Source organism: Octopus sinensis, linkage group LG8, assembly GCF_006345805.1.
Source record: "Octopus sinensis linkage group LG8, ASM634580v1, whole genome shotgun sequence".
In the NCBI taxonomy this organism is placed as follows: Eukaryota; Metazoa; Mollusca; class Cephalopoda; order Octopoda; family Octopodidae; genus Octopus; species Octopus sinensis.
Genome location: NC_043004.1, coordinates 74,316,732 through 74,336,949, shown reverse-complemented (window position 1 = coordinate 74,336,949; position 20,218 = coordinate 74,316,732). Strand labels below are relative to the sequence as shown.

Sequence of the window (20,218 nt, the reverse complement as noted above, 5' to 3'; positions counted from 1 at the left end):
AACAAAAAGAAGAGAGGTTTTTGGCTATGGACTACATTGATCTTTCCATGTTGTGGTTTAGCCACTATTTACACTATTTTTTTTGTTTATTTTTGTGCCCGAGTCAGACGCTTTCAGAAATTCACAATGTGAATTTTCCGAGTCCTCTCCTCCACCCTCTTTCGCGAGCGCGCATCTTTTTTTGTCATATTCGTTTAGAGCAAGTTGTTTTTCACCTATTACACTATTTTTTTTTTTTTTATGACCGGGTCAAACGCTTTAGTTTGACCGAATTCAGTTTCCTTTAAACGCTAATGGTTAACCTTTCGGCCCGCAAGATTTTCTGATTGGCACAGTTAACAAAATATCACCTTGAATTTTTCTTAGTTGTGCGACCCGCTTCTTTAAAAACATTGCCCATGTCTTCTCTAATGGATCATTGAAACATCACTGAAGCCAATCAGTTTTGCGTGGATTATCCCTGTCGAGGTGAATACAGAATCGCTGATTAGAGGGACGGTTAGATCAAATGATGAAAGTATTGAACATGCATTGCTGACGGATCGTTTGGTTATTAATTCTAAAGACTCCGCCGGTTACGACGACGAGGGTCCCAGCTGATACGATCAACGGAACAGCTTGCTCGTGAAATTAACGTGCAAATGGCTGAGCATTCCACAGACACGTGTACCCTTAACGTAGTTCTCGGGGATAATCAGCGTGACACAGAGAGTGACAAGGCTGACCCTTTGAAATACAAGTACAACTCATTTTTGCCAGCTGAGTGGACTGGAGCAACGTGAAATAAAGTGTCTTGCTCAAGGACACAACGCGTCGCCGGGAAGCGGACTCACAACCTTACGATCATGAGCCGAATGCCCTAACCACTAAGCCACGCGCCCTCACGGTTATTAATAGACATTCTCTCGAACCCTGGCAATTCTATATAATATAATAATAATAATAATAATAATAATAATAATAATTATAAATGCCCTGATGAAGCAGCAGGCAGTGGCTCTCATGGTTTCTGATCTTGAGTGATCAGAAGTGTTGTCATATACATTGTTTATATCTTGGTATAAAAGATGGGCTACAACAAATATTCTGCTCAATACCACAGATTTGCTTGTCGGTTGTTGGACCTTAACCAGTTGACCATGTCTCTTACTGGCTGACAATATGTGCATCTCTGATCATCATCATCATCATCGTTTAATGTCTGTTTTCCATGCTGGCATGGGTTGGATGGTTTGATTGGGGACTGACGCTGCACCAGGTGCCAGTCTGATCTGGCAATGTTTCTACAGCTGGATACCCTTCCTAAAGCCAACCACTGTGAGAGTGTAGTGGGTGCTTTTTATGTGCCACCTGCACGGAAGCCAGTTGGGGTAGGGGGGGGCTGACATTGACCACATTCGGATGGTGCTGTCTATGTGTCACTGACATGGGGAGCCAGTCAGGCAGGAGCAGGAATAGTGGGGGAGCATCAAAGCCATGTGTTGAGAGGAATTCTTTGGAGTTTTGAATAATTCACTTTTGGAAACATGGGTGCATCATCCTTAACCAATCTTTATTCAGGAACCTTTTGAGCAGGATGGGCTACTCAACTTGAACAAAATTCTAACTGGGCCCCACCTGCAAGGTCATGTACTTTTCATCTTGATATGAGGTCACCATATTGCATACATATGGTTGTGAGGCATGTACCTGGTGTACCCTTATCATCCAGCTGTAGGAACATTGCCAGATCAGATTGAAGCCTGGTGTGGCCTCCTGGCTCGCCAGTCTCCAGTCAAACCGTCCAACCCATGCCAGCATCGAAAATGGATGTTAAACGATGATGATGATTACCAAAAGCAGTTGTGCATCAGAGTAAATTTCTTAGTGTAGTTAATTTCATCTTTCCAAATTCTAGGTTAAAATCCCCGCATGGTCAACCTCCTGGGGTCAATAAAATGTATCCATCATCTCTAAGGGTTAATATAATTTATTACATCTCTCTCTTCTACAAATTTGTTCCATTGTCATCATCATCATCATCATCATCTTTTTACATCCATTGTCCATGCTGGCATGGGTTGGACAGTTTGACCAGGGCTGGTAAGCTGAAAGGCTGCACAAGACTTCAGTCTGATTTGGCATGGTTTCTATGGCTGGTTGTCCTCTCTAATGCCAACCATTCCAAGAGTGTAATGGGTGTATGAAATGATAATTACATAATAATTATAATTAGTAAATTATTACCATAACACATACTAATTATGTTGATGGTTAATGAGATGTAAGCTAGTGTAACTTCTAATTCTTATTTCTTTTTTGTTTTCTTCTTTTATTTTTTATATTTTCAGTTGCGGTTTATATCTCCTGAAGTGACTTCATCTTTGATAAAGCTTTCAGAGCATAGACAGAGGAGACCAATAAAAAAAGCAGAGAAAATTAGCCGAGCCATGCTTGCCTATATCGAATGAGCAAAAGCACATGGTATCTCTCGCTTTCTCTTTATAACCAAATACTATTTGGGTTGGGGAATAATTATTGTGGCTTTTTCCAACAAATTTTATTCAACAAAAATAATAACAACATCTAGTGGAGACATCTTTAAATGATTATTCCAGAGCATATTCACCATCTACTTCAATTACTGCTTCCCATTTGCTTGGCAGATGGTCAGACCATCATTTAAAGATGTTTTTGTTAAATATTGTTATTGTTTTTGTTGTATAAAATTTGTTGAAAAAAAGCCGCAATAATTATGCAGTAACCCAATAATTGAATCATGACAAGTTTTTTTATTGTGTTAAGCTGGGAAAAAAGTGTGTGTGTGTGTGTGGAGTGGTGATGGCTGACACAGATGGTAGAGTTTTGGACAATATACACTCAAGTATTTTATTTTGAGTTCAAATCCTGCCAGAGTTAACTACACTTCCATTAATCTTGGGGCTCATGAAAGCATGGCTGTGTGGTAAAGAAACTTGCTTCCTTACCGTATGGTGTCAGGTTCAATCTTAGTGTAGCACCTTGGGCAAGTGTCTTCTACCATAACCCCAGGTTGACCAAAGCCTTGGGAATTGATTTGATACATGGAAACTTATATCATCACTGTCATTTGTTTGTTTTCCATGCTGGCATAGGTTGGATGGTTTGACCCAGACTGGCCAGCCAGAGAGATGCACCAGGCGCCCTTGGTCTGTTTTGATGTGGTTTTCTATGTTTGAATGCCTTCCTAATGCCAACCACTTTCCAGTGTGTACCAGGTGCTATTTATATGTCACCTGCACCAGTGCTTTATACGTGGCACCAGCACAGGTGGTTTCTTTATGTGGCACCATGCCCTTGCCTTGATTTCTTGTGATGGTTATAAACAAACATCACCATCATACAAGTGATGTTGTTCATTTTCAGTCTTCTTTGAAAAACGTGTCAGGCCTTGGGGAAAATATTACTTTATTTCAAAACCGGTGAGGTTTGGCAACAGGAAGGGATTCCATTTTTTGAGAATTGATCCCAACAAATTCTGTCTGACTCATTCATGCATGGAAAGTGGATGCGCAGGAGTGGCTGTGTGGTAAGTAACTTGCTTACCAACCACATAGTTCCGGGTTCATTCCAACTGCGTGGTACCTTTAGCAAGTGTCTTCTACTATAGCCAAAGCCTTGCGAGTGAATTTGGTAGATGGAAACTGAAAGAAGCCCATTGTATATATGTATAATAAAATAAATGTATACAAATTATAAAAATAATTATAAAAAATACACTACTGTTTTCTGCTCCATGGATTTTCACCCTTCATGTGGGTTTTAGAACATAACACCTGCAATAGTCGAGGTATTACTGTAATTTTAATGTCTCTGGACATTGGAACAAAGAAATTAGCAAACATGTTGGTAAATTTTGAAATTGGGATGAGGAATAAATTACATCATCAATATTATGATCATTATCACTGCTGCTACCACCCTCTCTTTCTCCCCCACCTCCTCCTCCTCCTCTCATTCCTCCTGCCCTTCCTGTCTTCCCCTCTTCCTCCCTTTTCCCTCTCTCTGCTTCCTTTTCCGTCCATTTTGTCTTGCTGCATTGTCTGGTTCAGTCACTTATTGTAATTTCTTGTCACTTCCCTTCATCACATCCACCCTATCAGATTTCTCCACTTCTTATTTCTTTATTGCCCACAAGGGGCTAAACATAGAGGGAACAAACAAGGACAGACAAAGGGATTAAATCGATTGCATCGACCCCCAGTGCGTAACTGGTACTTTATTTATCGACCCTGAAAGGATGAAAGGCAAAGTCGACCTTGGCAGAATTTGAACTCAGAACGAAATACCGCTAAGCATTTCACCTGGTGTGTTAACGTTTCTGCCGGATTTCTCCACTTCTATCCTCAGTCTTCCGCTTCTGGAGGCTCCATCCTCTTGGCTTACTCAGTCCTTTACCCCAACAGTCATCCGTCATATGCACCACATTGCAACGATGTCTTCTCCTTTGTATTCTACATTTCACCCCTCTCGTATTCATCCACATAAATGTGTAAATTTTATGGATTTGTTTTAAAGTAATTACCATTCCATCCATCCATTTCCTCCATCCACTGTCCCTGGGAGAATTATGGGGTTAGAGTCCTCAAACACCACCTCTATAGAGTTTCTCTTGGAACCAACAGCCAGTACACTTTCCAGCTGGATTCCCAAGCATGACCATTTTCCACCCATCTCATTCTGGTCTACCCCTAGGTCTCCTGCTGGTTAGCTTGGCTTGAAGAATTTGTCTTGTGACCCTTCCTATGGCATTCTAACCCCACATGTTAAGATGATAAATATTCTTCAAATTTCTTTCTTGACAGATGCACAGATGAAAGAAGAAATTGCACAGTATGAAATTGGTAAAAGACATTTGGCCAACATAATGGGTAAAAATGCAGAGACTTTCACTCAAGAAGACATAGACGTAAGGGGTTTTCTCTTTTATCTTTGACAGTTTGCAAAAATAGTCTTCTGGAATTCAGATTTAGATAATCAATTGCCAGGGCCACGGATTGGCTCCCATGCTGGTGGCACGTAAAAAGCACCATTCGAGTGTCATCGATGTCAACGTCGCCTTACCAGAACATGTGCTGGTGGCACGTGAAAAGCACCATTCGAGTGTCATCATTGCCAACGTTGCCTTACCAGAACATGTGCTGGTGGCACGTAAAAAGCACCATTCCAGTGTCATCATTGCCAACGTCGCCTTACCAGAACATGTGCTGGTGGCACGTGAAAAGCACCATTCGAGTGTCATCATTGCCAACGTTGCCTTACCAGAACATGTGCTGGTGGCACGTGAAAAGCACCATTCGAGTGTCATCATTGCCAACGTTGCCTTACCAGAACATGTGCTGGTGGCACATGAAAAGCACATTCGAGTGTCATCATTGCCAACGTTGCCTTACCAGAACATGTGCTGGTGGCACGTGAAAAGCAACCATTCGAGTGTCATCATTGCCAACGTTGCCTTACCAGAACATGTGCTGGTGGCACGTGAAAAGCAACATTCGAGTGTCATCATTGCCAACGTTGCCTTGCCAGAACATGTGCTGGTGGCACGTGAAAAGCACCATTCGAGTGTCATCATTGCCAACGTTGCCTTACCAGAACATGTGCTTGTGGCACGTGAAAAGCACCATTCGAGTGTCATCATTGCCAACGTTGCCTTACCAGAACATGTGCTGGTGGCACGTGAAAAGCACCATTCGAGTGTCATCATTGCCAACGTTGCCTTACCAGAACATGTGCTGGTGGCACGTGAAAAGCACCATTCGAGTGTCATCATTGCCAACGTTGCCTTACCAGAACATGTGCTGGTGGCACATGAAAAGCACCATTCGAGTGTCATCATTGCCAACGTTGCCTTACCAGAACATGTGCTGGTGGCACGTGAAAAGCACCATTCGAGTGTCATCATTGCCAACGTTGCCTTACCAGAACATGTGCTGGTGGCACATGAAAAGCACCATTCGAGTGTCATCATTGCCAACGTTGCCTTACCAGAACATGTGCTGGTGGCACGTGAAAAGCAACATTCGAGTGTCATCATTGCCAACGTTGCCTTACCAGAACATGTGCTGGTGGCACGTGAAAAGCACCATTCGAGTGGCATCATTGCCAACGTTGCCTTACCAGAACATGTGCTTGTGGCACGTGAAAAGCACCATTCTAGTGTCATCATTGCCAACGTTGCCTTATCAGAACATGTGCTGGTGGCACGTGAAAAGCACCATTCGAGTGTCATCATTGCCAACGTTGCCTTACCAGAACATGTGCTGGTGGCACATGAAAAGCAACATTCGTGTGTCATCATTGCCAACGTTGCCTTACCAGAACATGTGCTGGTGGCACGTGAAAAGCAACATTCGAGTGTCATCATTGCCAACGTTGCCTTACCAGAACATGTGCTGGTGGCACATGAAAAGCAACATTCGAGTGTCATCATTACCAACGTTGCCTTACCAGAACATGTGCTGGTGGCACGTGAAAAGCAACATTCGAATGTCATCATTGCCAACGTTGCCATACCAGAACATGTGCTGGTGGCACGTGAAAAGCACCATTCGAGTGTCATCATTGCCAACGTTGCCTTACCAGAACATGTGCTGGTGGCACGCAAAAAGCACCATTCGACTGTCATCATTGCCAACGTTGCCTTACCAGAACATGTGCTGGTGGCACGTGAAAAGCAACATTCCAGTGTCATCGTCAACGTTGCCTTACCAGAACATGTGCTGGTGGCACGTGAAAAGCAACATTCGAGTGTCATCATTGCCAACGTTGCCTTACCAGAACATGTGCTGGTGGCACATGAAAAGCAACATTCGAGTGTCATCATTGCCAACGTTGCCTTACCAGAACATGTGCTGGTGGCACGTGAAAAACAACATTCCAGTGTCATCATTGCCAACGTTGCCTTACCAGAACATGTGCTGGTGGCACGTGAAAAGCAACATTCCAGTGTCATCATTGCCAACGTTGCCTTACCAGAACATGTGCTGGTGGGACGTGAATAGCAACATTCCAGTGTCATCGTTGTCAACGTTGCCTTACCAGAACATGTGCTGGTGGCACGTGAAAAGCAACATTCGAGTGTTATCATTGCCAACGTTGCCTTACCAGAACATGTGCTGGTGGCACATGAAAAGCAACGGTCGAGTGTCATCATTGCCAACGTCGCCTTACCAGAACATGTGCTGGTGGCACGTGAAAAGCAACATTCCAGTGTCATCATTGCCAACGTTGCCTTACCAGAACATGTGCTGGTGGCACGTGAAAAGCAACATTCCAGTGTCATCATTGCCGACGTTGCCTTACCAGAACATATGCTGGTGGCACGTGAAAAGCAACATTCCAGTGTCATCGTTGTCAACGTTGCCTTACCAGAACATGTGCTGGTGGCACGTGAAAAGCAACATTCCAGTGTCATCATTGCCAACGTTGCCTTACCAGAACATGTGCTGGTGGCACGTGAAAAGCAACATTCGAGTGTCATCATTGCCAACGTCGCCTTACCAGAACATGTGCTGGTGGCACGTGAAAAGCAACATTCGAGTGTCATCATTGCCAACGTTGCCTTACCAGAACATGTGCTGGTGGCACGTGAAAAGAAACATTCGAGTGTCATCATTGCCAACGTTGCCTTACCAGAACATGTGCTGGTGGCACGTGAAAAGCAACATTCCAGTGTCATCGTTGTCAACTTTGCCTTTCCAGAACATGTGCTAGTGGCACGTGAAAAGCAACATTCGAGTGTCATCATTGCCAACGTTGCCTTACCAGAACATGTGCTGGTGGCACATGAAAAGCAACATTCGAGTGTCATCATTGCCTACGTTGCCTTACCAGAACATGTGCTGGTGGCACGTGAAAAGCAACATTCGAGTGTCATCATTGCCAACGTTGCCTTACCAGAACATGTGCTGGTGGCACATGAAAAGCACCATTCGAGTGTCATCATTGCCAACGTTGCCTTACCAGAACATGTGCTGGTGGCACGTAAAAAGCAACATTCGAGTGTCATCATTGCCAACGTTGCCTTACCAGAACATGTGCTGGTGGCACATGAAAAGCAACATTCGAGTGTCATCATTGCCAACGTTGCCTTACCAGAACATGTGCTGGTGGCACGTGAAAAGCAACATTCGAGTGTCATCATTGCCAACGTTGCCTTACCAGAACATGTGCTGGTGGCACATGAAAAGCAACATTCGAGTGTCATCATTGCCAACGTTGCCTTACCAGAACATGTGCTGGTGGCACGTGAAAAGCAACATTCGAGTGTCGTCATTGCCAACGTTGCCTTACCAGAACATGTGCTGGTGGCACGTGAAAAGCACCATTCGAGTGTCATCATTGCCAACGTTGCCTTACCAGAACATGTGCTGGTGGCACGTAAAAAGCTCCATTCGAGTGTCATCATTGCCAAAGTCGCCTTACCAGAACATGTGCTGGTGGCACGTGAAAAGCAACATTCGAGTGTCATCATTGCCAACGTTGCCTTACCAGAACATGTGCTGGTGGCACATGAAAAGCAACATTCGAGTGTCATCATTGCCAACGTTGCCTTACCAGAACATGTGCTGGTGGCACGTGAAAAGCAACATTCGTGTGTCATCATTGCCAACGTTGCCTTACCAGAACATGTGCTGGTGGCACGTAAAAAGCACCATTCGAGTGTCATCATTGCCAACGTCGCCTTACCAGAACATGTGCTGGTGGCACGTGAAAAGCAACATTCGAGTGTCATCATTGCCAACGTTGCCTTACCAGAACATTTGCTGGTGGCACGTGAAAAGCAACATTCGAGTGTCATCATTGCCAACGTTGCCTTACCAGAACATGTGCTGGTGGCACGTGAAAAGCAACATTCCAGTGTCATCATTGCCAACGTTGCCTTACCAGAACATGTGCTGGTGGCAGGTGAAAAGCACCATTCGATTGTCATCATTGCCAACGTTGCCTTACCAGAACATATGCTGGTGGCACATGAAAAGCAACATTCGAGTGTCATCATTGCAACGTCGCCTTACCAGAACATGTGCTGGTGGCACGTGAAAAGCAACATTCGAGTGTCATCATTGCCAACGTTGCCTTACCAGAACATGTGCTGGTGGCACGTGAAAAGCAACATTCCAGTGTCATCGTTGTCAACGTTGCCTTACCAGAACATGTGCTGGTGGCACGTGAAAAGCAACATTCGAGTGTCATCATTGCCAACGTTGCCTTACCAGAACATGTGCTGGTAGCACATGAAAAGCAACATTCGAGTGTCATCATTGCCAACGTTGCCTTACCAGAACATGTGCTGGTGGCACGTGAAAAGCAACATTCGAGTGTCATCATTGCCAACGTTGCCTTACCAGAACATGTGCTGGTGGCACATGAAAAGCAACATTCCAGTGTCATCATTGCCAACGTTGCCTTACCAGAACATGTGCTGGTGGGACGTGAATAGCAACATTCCAGTGTCATCGTTGTCAACGTTGCCTTACCAGAACATGTGCTGGTGGCACGTGAAAAGCAACATTCGAGTGTCATCATTGCCAACGTTGCCTTACCAGAACATGTGCTGGTGGCACGTGAAAAGCAACATTCGAGTGTCATCATTGCCAACGTTGCCTTACCAGAACATGTGCTGGTGGCACGTGAAAAGCAACATTCCAGTGTCATCATTGCCAACGTTGCCTTACCAGAACATGTGCTGGTGGCACGTGAAAAGCAACATTCGAGTGTCATCATTGCCAACGTTGCCTTACCAGAACATGTGCTGGTGGCACGTGAAAAGCACCATTCCAGTGTCATCATTGCCAACGTTGCCTTACCAGAACATGTGCTGGTGGCACGTGAAAAGCAACATTCGAGTGTCATCATTGCCAACGTTGCCTTACCAGTACATGTGCTGGTGGCACGTGAAAAGCAACATTCCAGTGTCATCGTTGTCAACGTTGCCTTACCAGAACATGTGCTGGTGGCACGTGAAAAGCAACATTCGAGTGTCATCATTGCCAACGTTGCCTTACCAGAACATGTGCTGGTGGCACATGAGAAGCAACATTCGAGTATCATCATTGCCAACGTCGCCTTACCAGATCATGTGCTGGTGGCACGTGAAAAGCAACATTCCAGTGTCATCATTGCCAACGTTGCCTTACCAGAACATGTGCTGGTGGCACGTGAAAAGCAACATTCCAGTGTCATCATTGCCAACGTTGCCTTACCAGAACATGTGCTGGTGGCACGTGAATAGCAACATTCCAGTGTCATCATTGCCAACGTTGCCTTACCAGAACATGTGCTGGTGGCACGTGAAAAGCAACATTCGAGTGTCATCATTGCCAACGTTGCCTTACCAGAACATGTGCTGGTGGCACATGAAAAGCAACATTCGAGTGTCATCATTGCCAACGTCGCCTTACCAGAACATGTGCTGGTGGCACGTGAAAAGCAACATTCCAGTGTCATCATTGCCAACGTTGCCTTACCAGAACATGTGCTGGTGGCACGTGAAAAGCAACATTCCAGTGTCATCATTGCCAACGTTGCCTTACCAGAACATGTGCTGGTGGCACGTGAAAAGCAACATTCCAGTGTCATCATTGCCAACGTTGCCTTACCAGAACATGTGCTGGTGGCACGTGAAAAGCAACATTCCAGTGTCATCATTGCCAACGTTGCCTTACCAGAACATGTGCTGGTGGCACGTGAAAAGCAACATTCCAGTGTCATCATTGCCAACGTTGCCTTACCAGAACATGTGCTGGTGGCACGTGAAAAGCAACATTCCAGTGTCATCATTGCCAACGTTGCCTTACCAGAACATGTGCTGGTGGCACGTGAAAAGCAACATTCCAGTGTCATCATTGCCAACGTTGCCTTACCAGAACATGTGCTGGTGGCACGTGAAAAGCAACATTCCAGTGTCATCATTGCCAACGTTGCCTTACCAGAACATGTGCTGGTGGCACGTGAAAAGCAACATTCCAGTGTCATCATTGCCAACGTTGCCTTACCAGAACATGTGCTGGTGGCACGTGAAAAGCAACATTCAGTGTCATCATTGCCAACGTTGCCTTACCAGAACATGTGCTGGTGGCACGTGAAAAGCAACATTCGAGTGTCATCATTGCCAACGTTGCCTTACCAGAACATGTGCTGGTGGCACGTGAAAAGCAACATTCCAGTGTCATCATTGCCAACGTTGCCTTACCAGAACATGTGCTGGTGGCACGTGAAAAGCAACATTCCAGTGTCATCATTGCCAACGTTGCCTTACCAGAACATGTGCTGGTGGCACGTGAAAAGCAACATTCGAGTGTCATCATTGCCAACGTTGCCTTACCAGAACATGTGCTGGTGGCACGTGAAAAGCAACATTCGAGTGTCATCATTGCCAACGTTGCCTTACCAGAACATGTGCTGGTGGCACGTGAAAAGCAACATTCGAGTGTCATCATTGCCAACGTTGCCTTACCAGAACATGTGCTGGTGGCACGTGAAAAGCACCATTCGAGTGTCATCATTGCCAACGTTGCCTTACCAGAACATGTGCTGGTGGCACGTGAAAAGCAACATTCGAGTGTCATCATTGCCAACGTTGCCTTACCAGAACATGTGCTGGTGGCACGTGAAAAGCAACATTCCAGTGTCATCATTGCCAACGTTGCCTTACCAGAACATGTGCTGGTGGCACGTGAAAAGCAACATTCGAGTGTCATCATTGCCAACGTTGCCTTACCAGAACATGTGCTGGTGGCACGTGAAAAGCAACATTCGAGTGTCATCATTGCCAACGTTGCCTTACCAGAACATGTGCTGGTGGCACGTGAAAAGCAACATTCCAGTGTCATCATTGCCAACGTTGCCTTACCAGAACATGTGCTGGTGGCACGTGAAAAGCACCATTCGAGTGTCATCATTGCCAACGTTGCCTTACCAGAACATGTGCTGGTGGCACGTGAAAAGCAACATTCGAGTGTCATCATTGCCAACGTTGCCTTACCAGAACATGTGTGGTGGCACGTGAAAAGCAACATTCGAGTGTCATCATTGCCAACGTTGCCTTACCAGAACATGTGCTGGTGGGACATGAAAAGCAACATTCGAGTGTCATCATTGCCAACGTTGCCTTACCAGAACATGTGCTGGTGGCACGTGAAAAGCAACATTCGAGTGTCATCATTGCCAACGTTGCCTTACCAGAACATGTGCTGGTGGCACGTGAAAAGCACCATTCGAGTGTCATCATTGCCAACGTTGCCTTACCAGAACATGTGCTGGTGGCACGTGAAAAGCAACATTCGAGTGTCATCATTGCCAACGTTGCCTTACCAGAACATGTGCTGGTGGCACGTGAAAAGCAACATTCCAGTGTCATCATTGCCAACGTTGCCTTACCAGAACATGTGCTGGTGGCACGTGAAAAGCAACATTCCAGTGTCATCATTGCCAACGTTGCCTTACCAGAACATGTGCTGGTGGCACGTGAAAAGCAACATTCCAGTGTCATCATTGCCAACGTTGCCTTACCAGAACATGTGCTGGTGGCACGTGAAAAGCACCATTCGAGTGTCATCATTGCCAACGTTGCCTTACCAGAACATGTGCTGGTGGCACGTGAAAAGCAACATTCCAGTGTCATCATTGCCAACGTTGCCTTACCAGAACATGTGCTGGTGGCACGTGAAAAGCAACATTCCAGTGTCATCATTGCCAACGTTGCCTTACCAGAACATGTGCTGGTGGCACGTGAAAAGCAACATTCCAGTGTCATCATTGCCAACGTTGCCTTACCAGAACATGTGCTGGTGGCACGTGAAAAGCAACATTCCAGTGTCATCATTGCCAACGTTGCCTTACCAGAACATGTGCTGGTGGCACGTGAAAAGCAACATTCCAGTGTCATCATTGCCAACGTTGCCTTACCAGAACATGTGCTGGTGGCACGTGAAAAGCAACATTCCAGTGTCATCATTGCCAACGTTGCCTTACCAGAACATGTGCTGGTGGCACGTGAAAAGCAACATTCCAGTGTCATCATTGCCAACGTTGCCTTACCAGAACATGTGCTGGTGGCACGTGAAAAGCAACATTCCAGTGTCATCATTGCCAACGTTGCCTTACCAGAACATGTGCTGGTGGCACGTGAAAAGCAACATTCCAGTGTCATCATTGCCAACGTTGCCTTACCAGAACATGTGCTGGTGGCACGTGAAAAGCAACATTCCAGTGTCATCATTGCCAACGTTGCCTTACCAGAACATGTGCTGGTGGCACGTGAAAAGCAACATTCGAGTGTCATCATTGCCAACGTTGCCTTACCAGAACATGTGCTGGTGGCACGTGAAAAGCAACATTCGAGTGTCATCATTGCCAACGTTGCCTTACCAGAACATGTGCTGGTGGCACGTGAAAAGCAACATTCGAGTGTCATCATTGCCAACGTTGCCTTACCAGAACATGTGCTGGTGGCACGTGAAAAGCAACATTCCAGTGTCATCATTGCCAACGTTGCCTTACCAGAACATGTGCTGGTGGCACGTGAAAAGCAACATTCGAGTGTCATCATTGCCAACGTTGCCTTACCAGAACATGTGCTGGTGGCACGTGAAAAGCAACATTCGAGTGTCATCATTGCCAACGTTGCCTTACCAGAACATGTGCTGGTGGCACGTGAAAAGCAACATTCCAGTGTCATCATTGCCAACGTTGCCTTACCAGAACATGTGCTGGTGGCACGTGAAAAGCAACATTCCAGTGTCATCATTGCCAACGTTGCCTTACCAGAACATGTGCTGGTGGCACGTGAAAAGCAACATTCGAGTGTCATCATTGCCAACGTTGCCTTACCAGAACATGTGCTGGTGGCACGTGAAAAGCAACATTCGAGTGTCATCATTGCCAACGTTGCCTTACCAGAACATGTGCTGGTGGCACGTGAAAAGCAACATTCCAGTGTCATCATTGCCAACGTTGCCTTACCAGAACATGTGCTGGTGGCACGTGAAAAGCAACATTCCGAGTGTCATCATTGCCAACGTTGCCTTACCAGAACATGTGCTGGTGGCACGTGAAAAGCAACATTCCAGTGTCATCATTGCCAACGTTGCCTTACCAGAACATGTGCTGGTGGCACGTGAAAAGCAACATTCCAGTGTCATCATTGCCAACGTTGCCTTACCAGAACATGTGCTGGTGGCACGTGAAAAGCAACATTCCGTGTCATCATTGCCAACGTTGCCTTACCAGAACATGTGCTGGTGGCACGTGAAAAGCAACATTCCAGTGTCATCATTGCCAACGTTGCCTTACCAGAACATGTGCTGGTGGCACGTGAAAAGCAACATTCCGTGTCATCATTGCCAACGTTGCCTTACCAGAACATGTGCTGGTGGCACGTGAAAAGCAACATTCAGTGTCATCATTGCCAACGTTGCCTTACCAGAACATGTGCTGGTGGCACGTGAAAAGCAACATTCCAGTGTCATCATTGCCAACGTTGCCTTACCAGAACATGTGCTGGTGGCACGTGAAAAGCAACATTCCAGTGTCATCATTGCCAACGTTGCCTTACCAGAACATGTGCTGGTGGCACGTGAAAAGCAACATTCCAGTGTCATCATTGCCAACGTTGCCTTACCAGAACATGTGCTGGTGGCACGTGAAAAGCAACATTCCAGTGTCATCATTGCCAACGTTGCCTTACCAGAACATGTGCTGGTGGCACGTGAAAAGCAACATTCCAGTGTCATCATTGCCAACGTTGCCTTACCAGAACATGTGCTGGTGGCACGTGAAAAGCAACATTCCAGTGTCATCATTGCCAACGTTGCCTTACCAGAACATGTGCTGGTGGCACGTGAAAAGCAACATTCCAGTGTCATCATTGCCAACGTTGCCTTACCAGAACATGTGCTGGTGGCACGTGAAAAGCAACATTCCAGTGTCATCATTGCCAACGTTGCCTTACCAGAACATGTGCTGGTGGCACGTGAAAAGCAACATTCCAGTGTCATCATTGCCAACGTTGCCTTACCAGAACATGTGCTGGTGGCACGTGAAAAGCAACATTCCAGTGTCATCATTGCCAACGTTGCCTTACCAGAACATGTGCTGGTGGCACGTGAAAAGCAACATTCCAGTGTCATCATTGCCAACGTTGCCTTACCAGAACATGTGCTGGTGGCACGTGAAAAGCAACATTCCAGTGTCATCATTGCCAACGTTGCCTTACCAGAACATGTGCTGGTGGCACGTGAAAAGCAACATTCCAGTGTCATCATTGCCAACGTTGCCTTACCAGAACATGTGCTGGTGGCACGTGAAAAGCAACATTCCAGTGTCATCATTGCCAACGTTGCCTTACCAGAACATGTGCTGGTGGCACGTGAAAAGCAACATTCCAGTGTCATCATTGCCAACGTTGCCTTACCAGAACATGTGCTGGTGGCACGTGAAAAGCAACATTCCAGTGTCATCATTGCCAACGTTGCCTTACCAGAACATGTGCTGGTGGCACGTGAAAAGCAACATTCCAGTGTCATCATTGCCAACGTTGCCTTACCAGAACATGTGCTGGTGGCACGTGAAAAGCAACATTCCAGTGTCATCATTGCCAACGTTGCCTTACCAGAACATGTGCTGGTGGCACGTGAAAAGCAACATTCGAGTGTCATCATTGCCAACGTTGCCTTACCAGAACATGTGCTGGTGGCACGTGAAAAGCAACATTCGAGTGTCATCATTGCCAACGTTGCCTTACCAGAACATGTGCTGGTGGCACGTGAAAAGCAACATTCGAGTGTCATCATTGCCAACGTTGCCTTACCAGAACATGTGCTGGTGGCACGTGAAAAGCAACATTCCAGTGTCATCATTGCCAACGTTGCCTTACCAGAACATGTGCTGGTGGCACGTGAAAAGCAACATTCGAGTGTCATCATTGCCAACGTTGCCTTACCAGAACATGTGCTGGTGGCACGTGAAAAGCAACATTCGAGTGTCATCATTGCCAACGTTGCCTTACCAGAACATGTGCTGGTGGCACGTGAAAAGCAACATTCCGTGTCATCATTGCCAACGTTGCCTTACCAGAACATGTGCTGGTGGCACGTGAAAAGCAACATTCGAGTGTCATCATTGCCAACGTTGCCTTACCAGAACATGTGCTGGTGGCACGTGAAAAGCAACATTCCAGTGTCATCATTGCCAACGTTGCCTTACCAGAACATGTGCTGGTGGCACGTGAAAAGCAACATTCGAGTGTCATCATTGCCAACGTTGCCTTACCAGAACATGTGCTGGTGGCACGTGAAAAGCAACATTCGAGTGTCATCATTGCCAACGTTGCCTTACCAGAACATGTGCTGGTGGCACGTGAAAAGCAACATTCGAGTGTCATCATTGCCAACGTTGCCTTACCAGAACATGTGCTGGTGGCACGTGAAAAGCACCATTCGAGTGTCATCATTGCCAACGTGCCTTACCAGAACATGTGCTGGTGGCACGTGAAAAGCAACATTCGAGTGTCATCATTGCCAACGTTGCCTTACCAGAACATGTGCTGGTGGCACGTGAAAAGCACCATTCGAGTGTCATCATTGCCACGTTGCCTACCAGAACATGTGATGGTGGCACGTGAAAGCAACATTCCAGTGTCATCATGCCAACGTGCCTTAACATTTTTTTTAAAACAACATTGGTTCATCATTGCCAACGTTGCCTTACAAGAAACAATGTGACTGTGGCTTTGCACAGAGCATGTTCTGGTAAGGCAAACGTTGGCAATGATGACACTGGAATGGTGCTTTTCACGTGCCACCAGCACATGTTCTGGTAAGGCAACGTTGGCATGATGACATCGAATGTTGCTTTTCACGTGCCACCAGCAATGTTCTGGTAAGGCAACTTTGGCAATGATGACACTCGAATGTTGCTTTTCACGTGCCACCAGCACATGTTCTGGTAAGGCAACGTTGGCAATGATGACACTCGAATGGGCTTTTCACGTGCCACCAGCACATGTTCTGGTAAGGCAACGTGGCAATGATGACACTGGAATGTTGCTTTTCACGTGCCACAGCACATGTTCTGGTAAGGCAACGTTGGCAATGATGACATGAATGTTGCTTTTCACGTGCCACCAGCACATGTTCTGGTAAGGCAACGTTGGCAATGATGACACTCGAATGTTGCTTTTACGTGCCACCAGCACATGTTCTGGTAAGGCAACGTTGGCAATGATGACACTGGAATGTGCTTTTCACGTGCCACCAGCACATGTGCTGGTAAGGCAACGTTGGAAATGATGACACTCGAATGTTGCTTTTCATGTGCCACCAGCACATGTTCTGGTAAGGCAACGTTGGCAATGATGACACTGGAATGTGCTTTCACGTGCCACCAGCACATGTTCTGGTAAGGCAACGTTGGCAATGATGACACTGAATGTGCTTTTCACGTGCCACCAGCACATGTTCTGGTAAGGCAACGTTGCAATGATGACACTGGAATGGTGCTTTTCACGTGCCACCAGCACATGTTCTGGTAAGGCAACGTTGGCAATGATGACACTCGAATGTTGCTTTTCACGTGCCACCAGCACATGTTCTGGTAAGGCAACGTTGGCAATGATGACACTCGATCGAATGTGCTTTTCACGTGCCACAGCACATGTTCTGGTAAGGCAACGTTGGCAATGATGACACTGGAATGTTGCTTTTCACGTGCCACCAGCACATGTTCTGGTAAGGACGTTGGCAATGATGACACTGGAATGTTGCTTTTCACGTGCCACCAGCACATGTTCTGGTAAGGCAACGTTGGCAATGATGACACTGGAATGTTGCTTTTCACGTGCCACCAGCACATGTCTGGTAAGGCAACGTTGGCAATGATGACACTGGAATGTTGCTTTTCACGTGCCACCAGCACATGTTCTGGTAAGGCAACGTTGGCAATGATGACACTGGAATGGTGCTTTTTACGTGCCACCAGCACATGTTCGGTAAGGCAACGTTGGCAATGATGACACTGGAATGTTGCTTTTCACGTGCCACCAGCACATGTTCTGGGTAAGGCAACGTTGGCAATGATGACACTGGAATGTGCTTTTCACGTGCCACCAGCACATGTTCTGGTAAGGCAACGTTGGCAATGATGACATGGAATGTGCTTTTCACGTGCCACCAGCACATGTTCTGGTAAGGCAACGTTGGCAATGATGACACTGGAATGTTGCTTTTCACGTGCCACCAGCACATGTTCTGGTAAGGCAACGTTGGCAATGATGACACTGGAATGTTGCTTTTCACGTGCCACCAGCACATGTTCTGGTAAGGCAACGTTGGCAATGACACTCGAATGGTGCTTTTCAAGTGCCACCAGCACATGTTCTGGTAAGGCAACGTTGGCAATGATGACACTCGAATGTGCTTTTCACGTGCCACCAGCACATGTTCTTGGTAAGGCAACGTTGGCAATGGTGACACTGGAATGGTTGCTTTTCACGTGCCACCAGCACATGTTCTGGTAAGGCAACGTTGGCAATGATGACACTGGAATGTTGCTTTTCACGTGCCACCAGCACATGTTCTGGTAAGGCAACGTTGCAATGATGACACTCGAATGTTGCTTTTCACGTGCCACCAGCACATGTTCTGGTAAGGCAACGTTGGCAATGATGACACTGGAATGTTGCTTTTCACGTGCCACCAGCACATGTTCTGGTAAGGCAACGTGGCAATGATGACACTGGAATGTGCTTTTCACGTGCCACCAGCACATGTTTCTGGTAAGGCAACGTTGGCAATGATGACACTGGAATGTTGCTTTTCACGTGCAATCAGCAGATATTCTGGTAAGGCAACGTTGGCAATGATGACACTGGAATGGTGCTTTTTACGTGCCACCAGCACATGTTCTGGTAAGGCAACGTTGGCAATGATGACACTGGAATGTTGCTTTTCACGTGCCACCAGCACATGTTCTGGTAAGGCAACGTTGGCAATGATGACACTGGAATGGTGCTTTTCACGTGCCACCAGCACATGTTCTGGTAAGGCAACGTTGGCAATGATGACACTGGAATGTTGCTTTTCACGTGCCACCAGCACATGTTCTGGTAAGGCAACGTTGGCAATGATGACACTCGAATGTTGCTTTTACGTGCCACCAGCACATGTTCTGGTAAGGCAACGTTGGCAATGATGACACTGGAATGTGCTTTTCACGTGCCACCAGCACATGTTCTGGTAAGGCAACGTTGGCAATGATGACACGAATGTTGCTTTTCACGTGCCACCAGCACATGTTCTGGTAAGGCAACGTTGGCAATGATGACACTGGAATGTTGCTTTTCACGTGCCACCAGCACATGTTCTGGTAAGGCAACGTTGGCAATGATGACACTGGAATGTTGCTTTCACGTGCCACCAGCACATGTTCTGGTAAGGCAACGTTGGCAATGATGACACTGGAATGTTGCTTTCACGTGCCACCAGCACATGTTCTGGTAAGGCAACGTTGGCAATGATGACACTCGAATGTTGCTTTTCACGTGCCACCAGCACATGTTCTGGTAAGGCAACGTTGGCAATGATGACACTCGAATGTGCTTTTCACGTGCCACCAGCACATGTTCTGGTAAGGCAACGTTGGCAATGATGACACTCGAATGTTGCTTTTCACGTGCCACCAGCACATGTTCTGGTAAGGCAACGTTGGCAATGATGACACTCGAATGTTGCTTTTCACGTGCCACCAGCACATGTTCTGGTAAGGCAACGTTGGCAATGATGACACTCGAATGTTGCTTTTCACGTGCCACCAGCACATGTTCTGGTAAGGCAACGTTGGCAATGATGACACTGGAATGTTGCTTTTCACGTGCCACCAGCACATGTTCTGGTAAGGCAACGTTGGCAATGATGACACTGGAATGTTGCTTTTCACGTGCCACCAGCACATGTTCTGGTAAGGCAACGTTGGCAATGATGACACTCGAATGTTGCTTTTCACGTGCCACCAGCACATGTTCTGGTAAGGCAACGTGGCAATGATGACACTGAATGTTGCTTTTCACGTGCCACCAGCACATGTTCTGGTAAGGCAACGTTGGCAATGATGACACTGGAATGTTGCTTTTCGTGCCACCAGCACATGTTCTGGTAAGGCAACGTTGGCAATGATGACACTGGAATGTTGCTTTTCACGT

General features: G+C 46.5%; 1 protein-coding gene and 1 long non-coding RNA gene across 2 annotated transcripts in view; one reads left to right on the top strand and one right to left on the bottom strand.

Moving 5' to 3' along the window:
• LOC118764587 overlaps positions 1–20,218 on the bottom strand; it is a 130,511-nt gene that overhangs the window by 44,413 nt on the left and 65,880 nt on the right. The window lies entirely within an intron of this gene.
• The window catches only part of LOC115215054 (28S ribosomal protein S9, mitochondrial-like), a 72,633-nt gene that overhangs the window by 8,269 nt on the left and 44,146 nt on the right, over positions 1–20,218 (top strand). Inside the window, exons 2-3 of the mRNA XM_029784195.2 lie at positions 2,331–2,463; positions 4,824–4,927. Coding sequence (XP_029640055.1) covers positions 4,832–4,927 — 96 coding nt within the window. The 5' untranslated portion in view covers positions 2,331–2,463; positions 4,824–4,831. The remainder of the gene's footprint in view (positions 1–2,330; positions 2,464–4,823; positions 4,928–20,218) is intronic.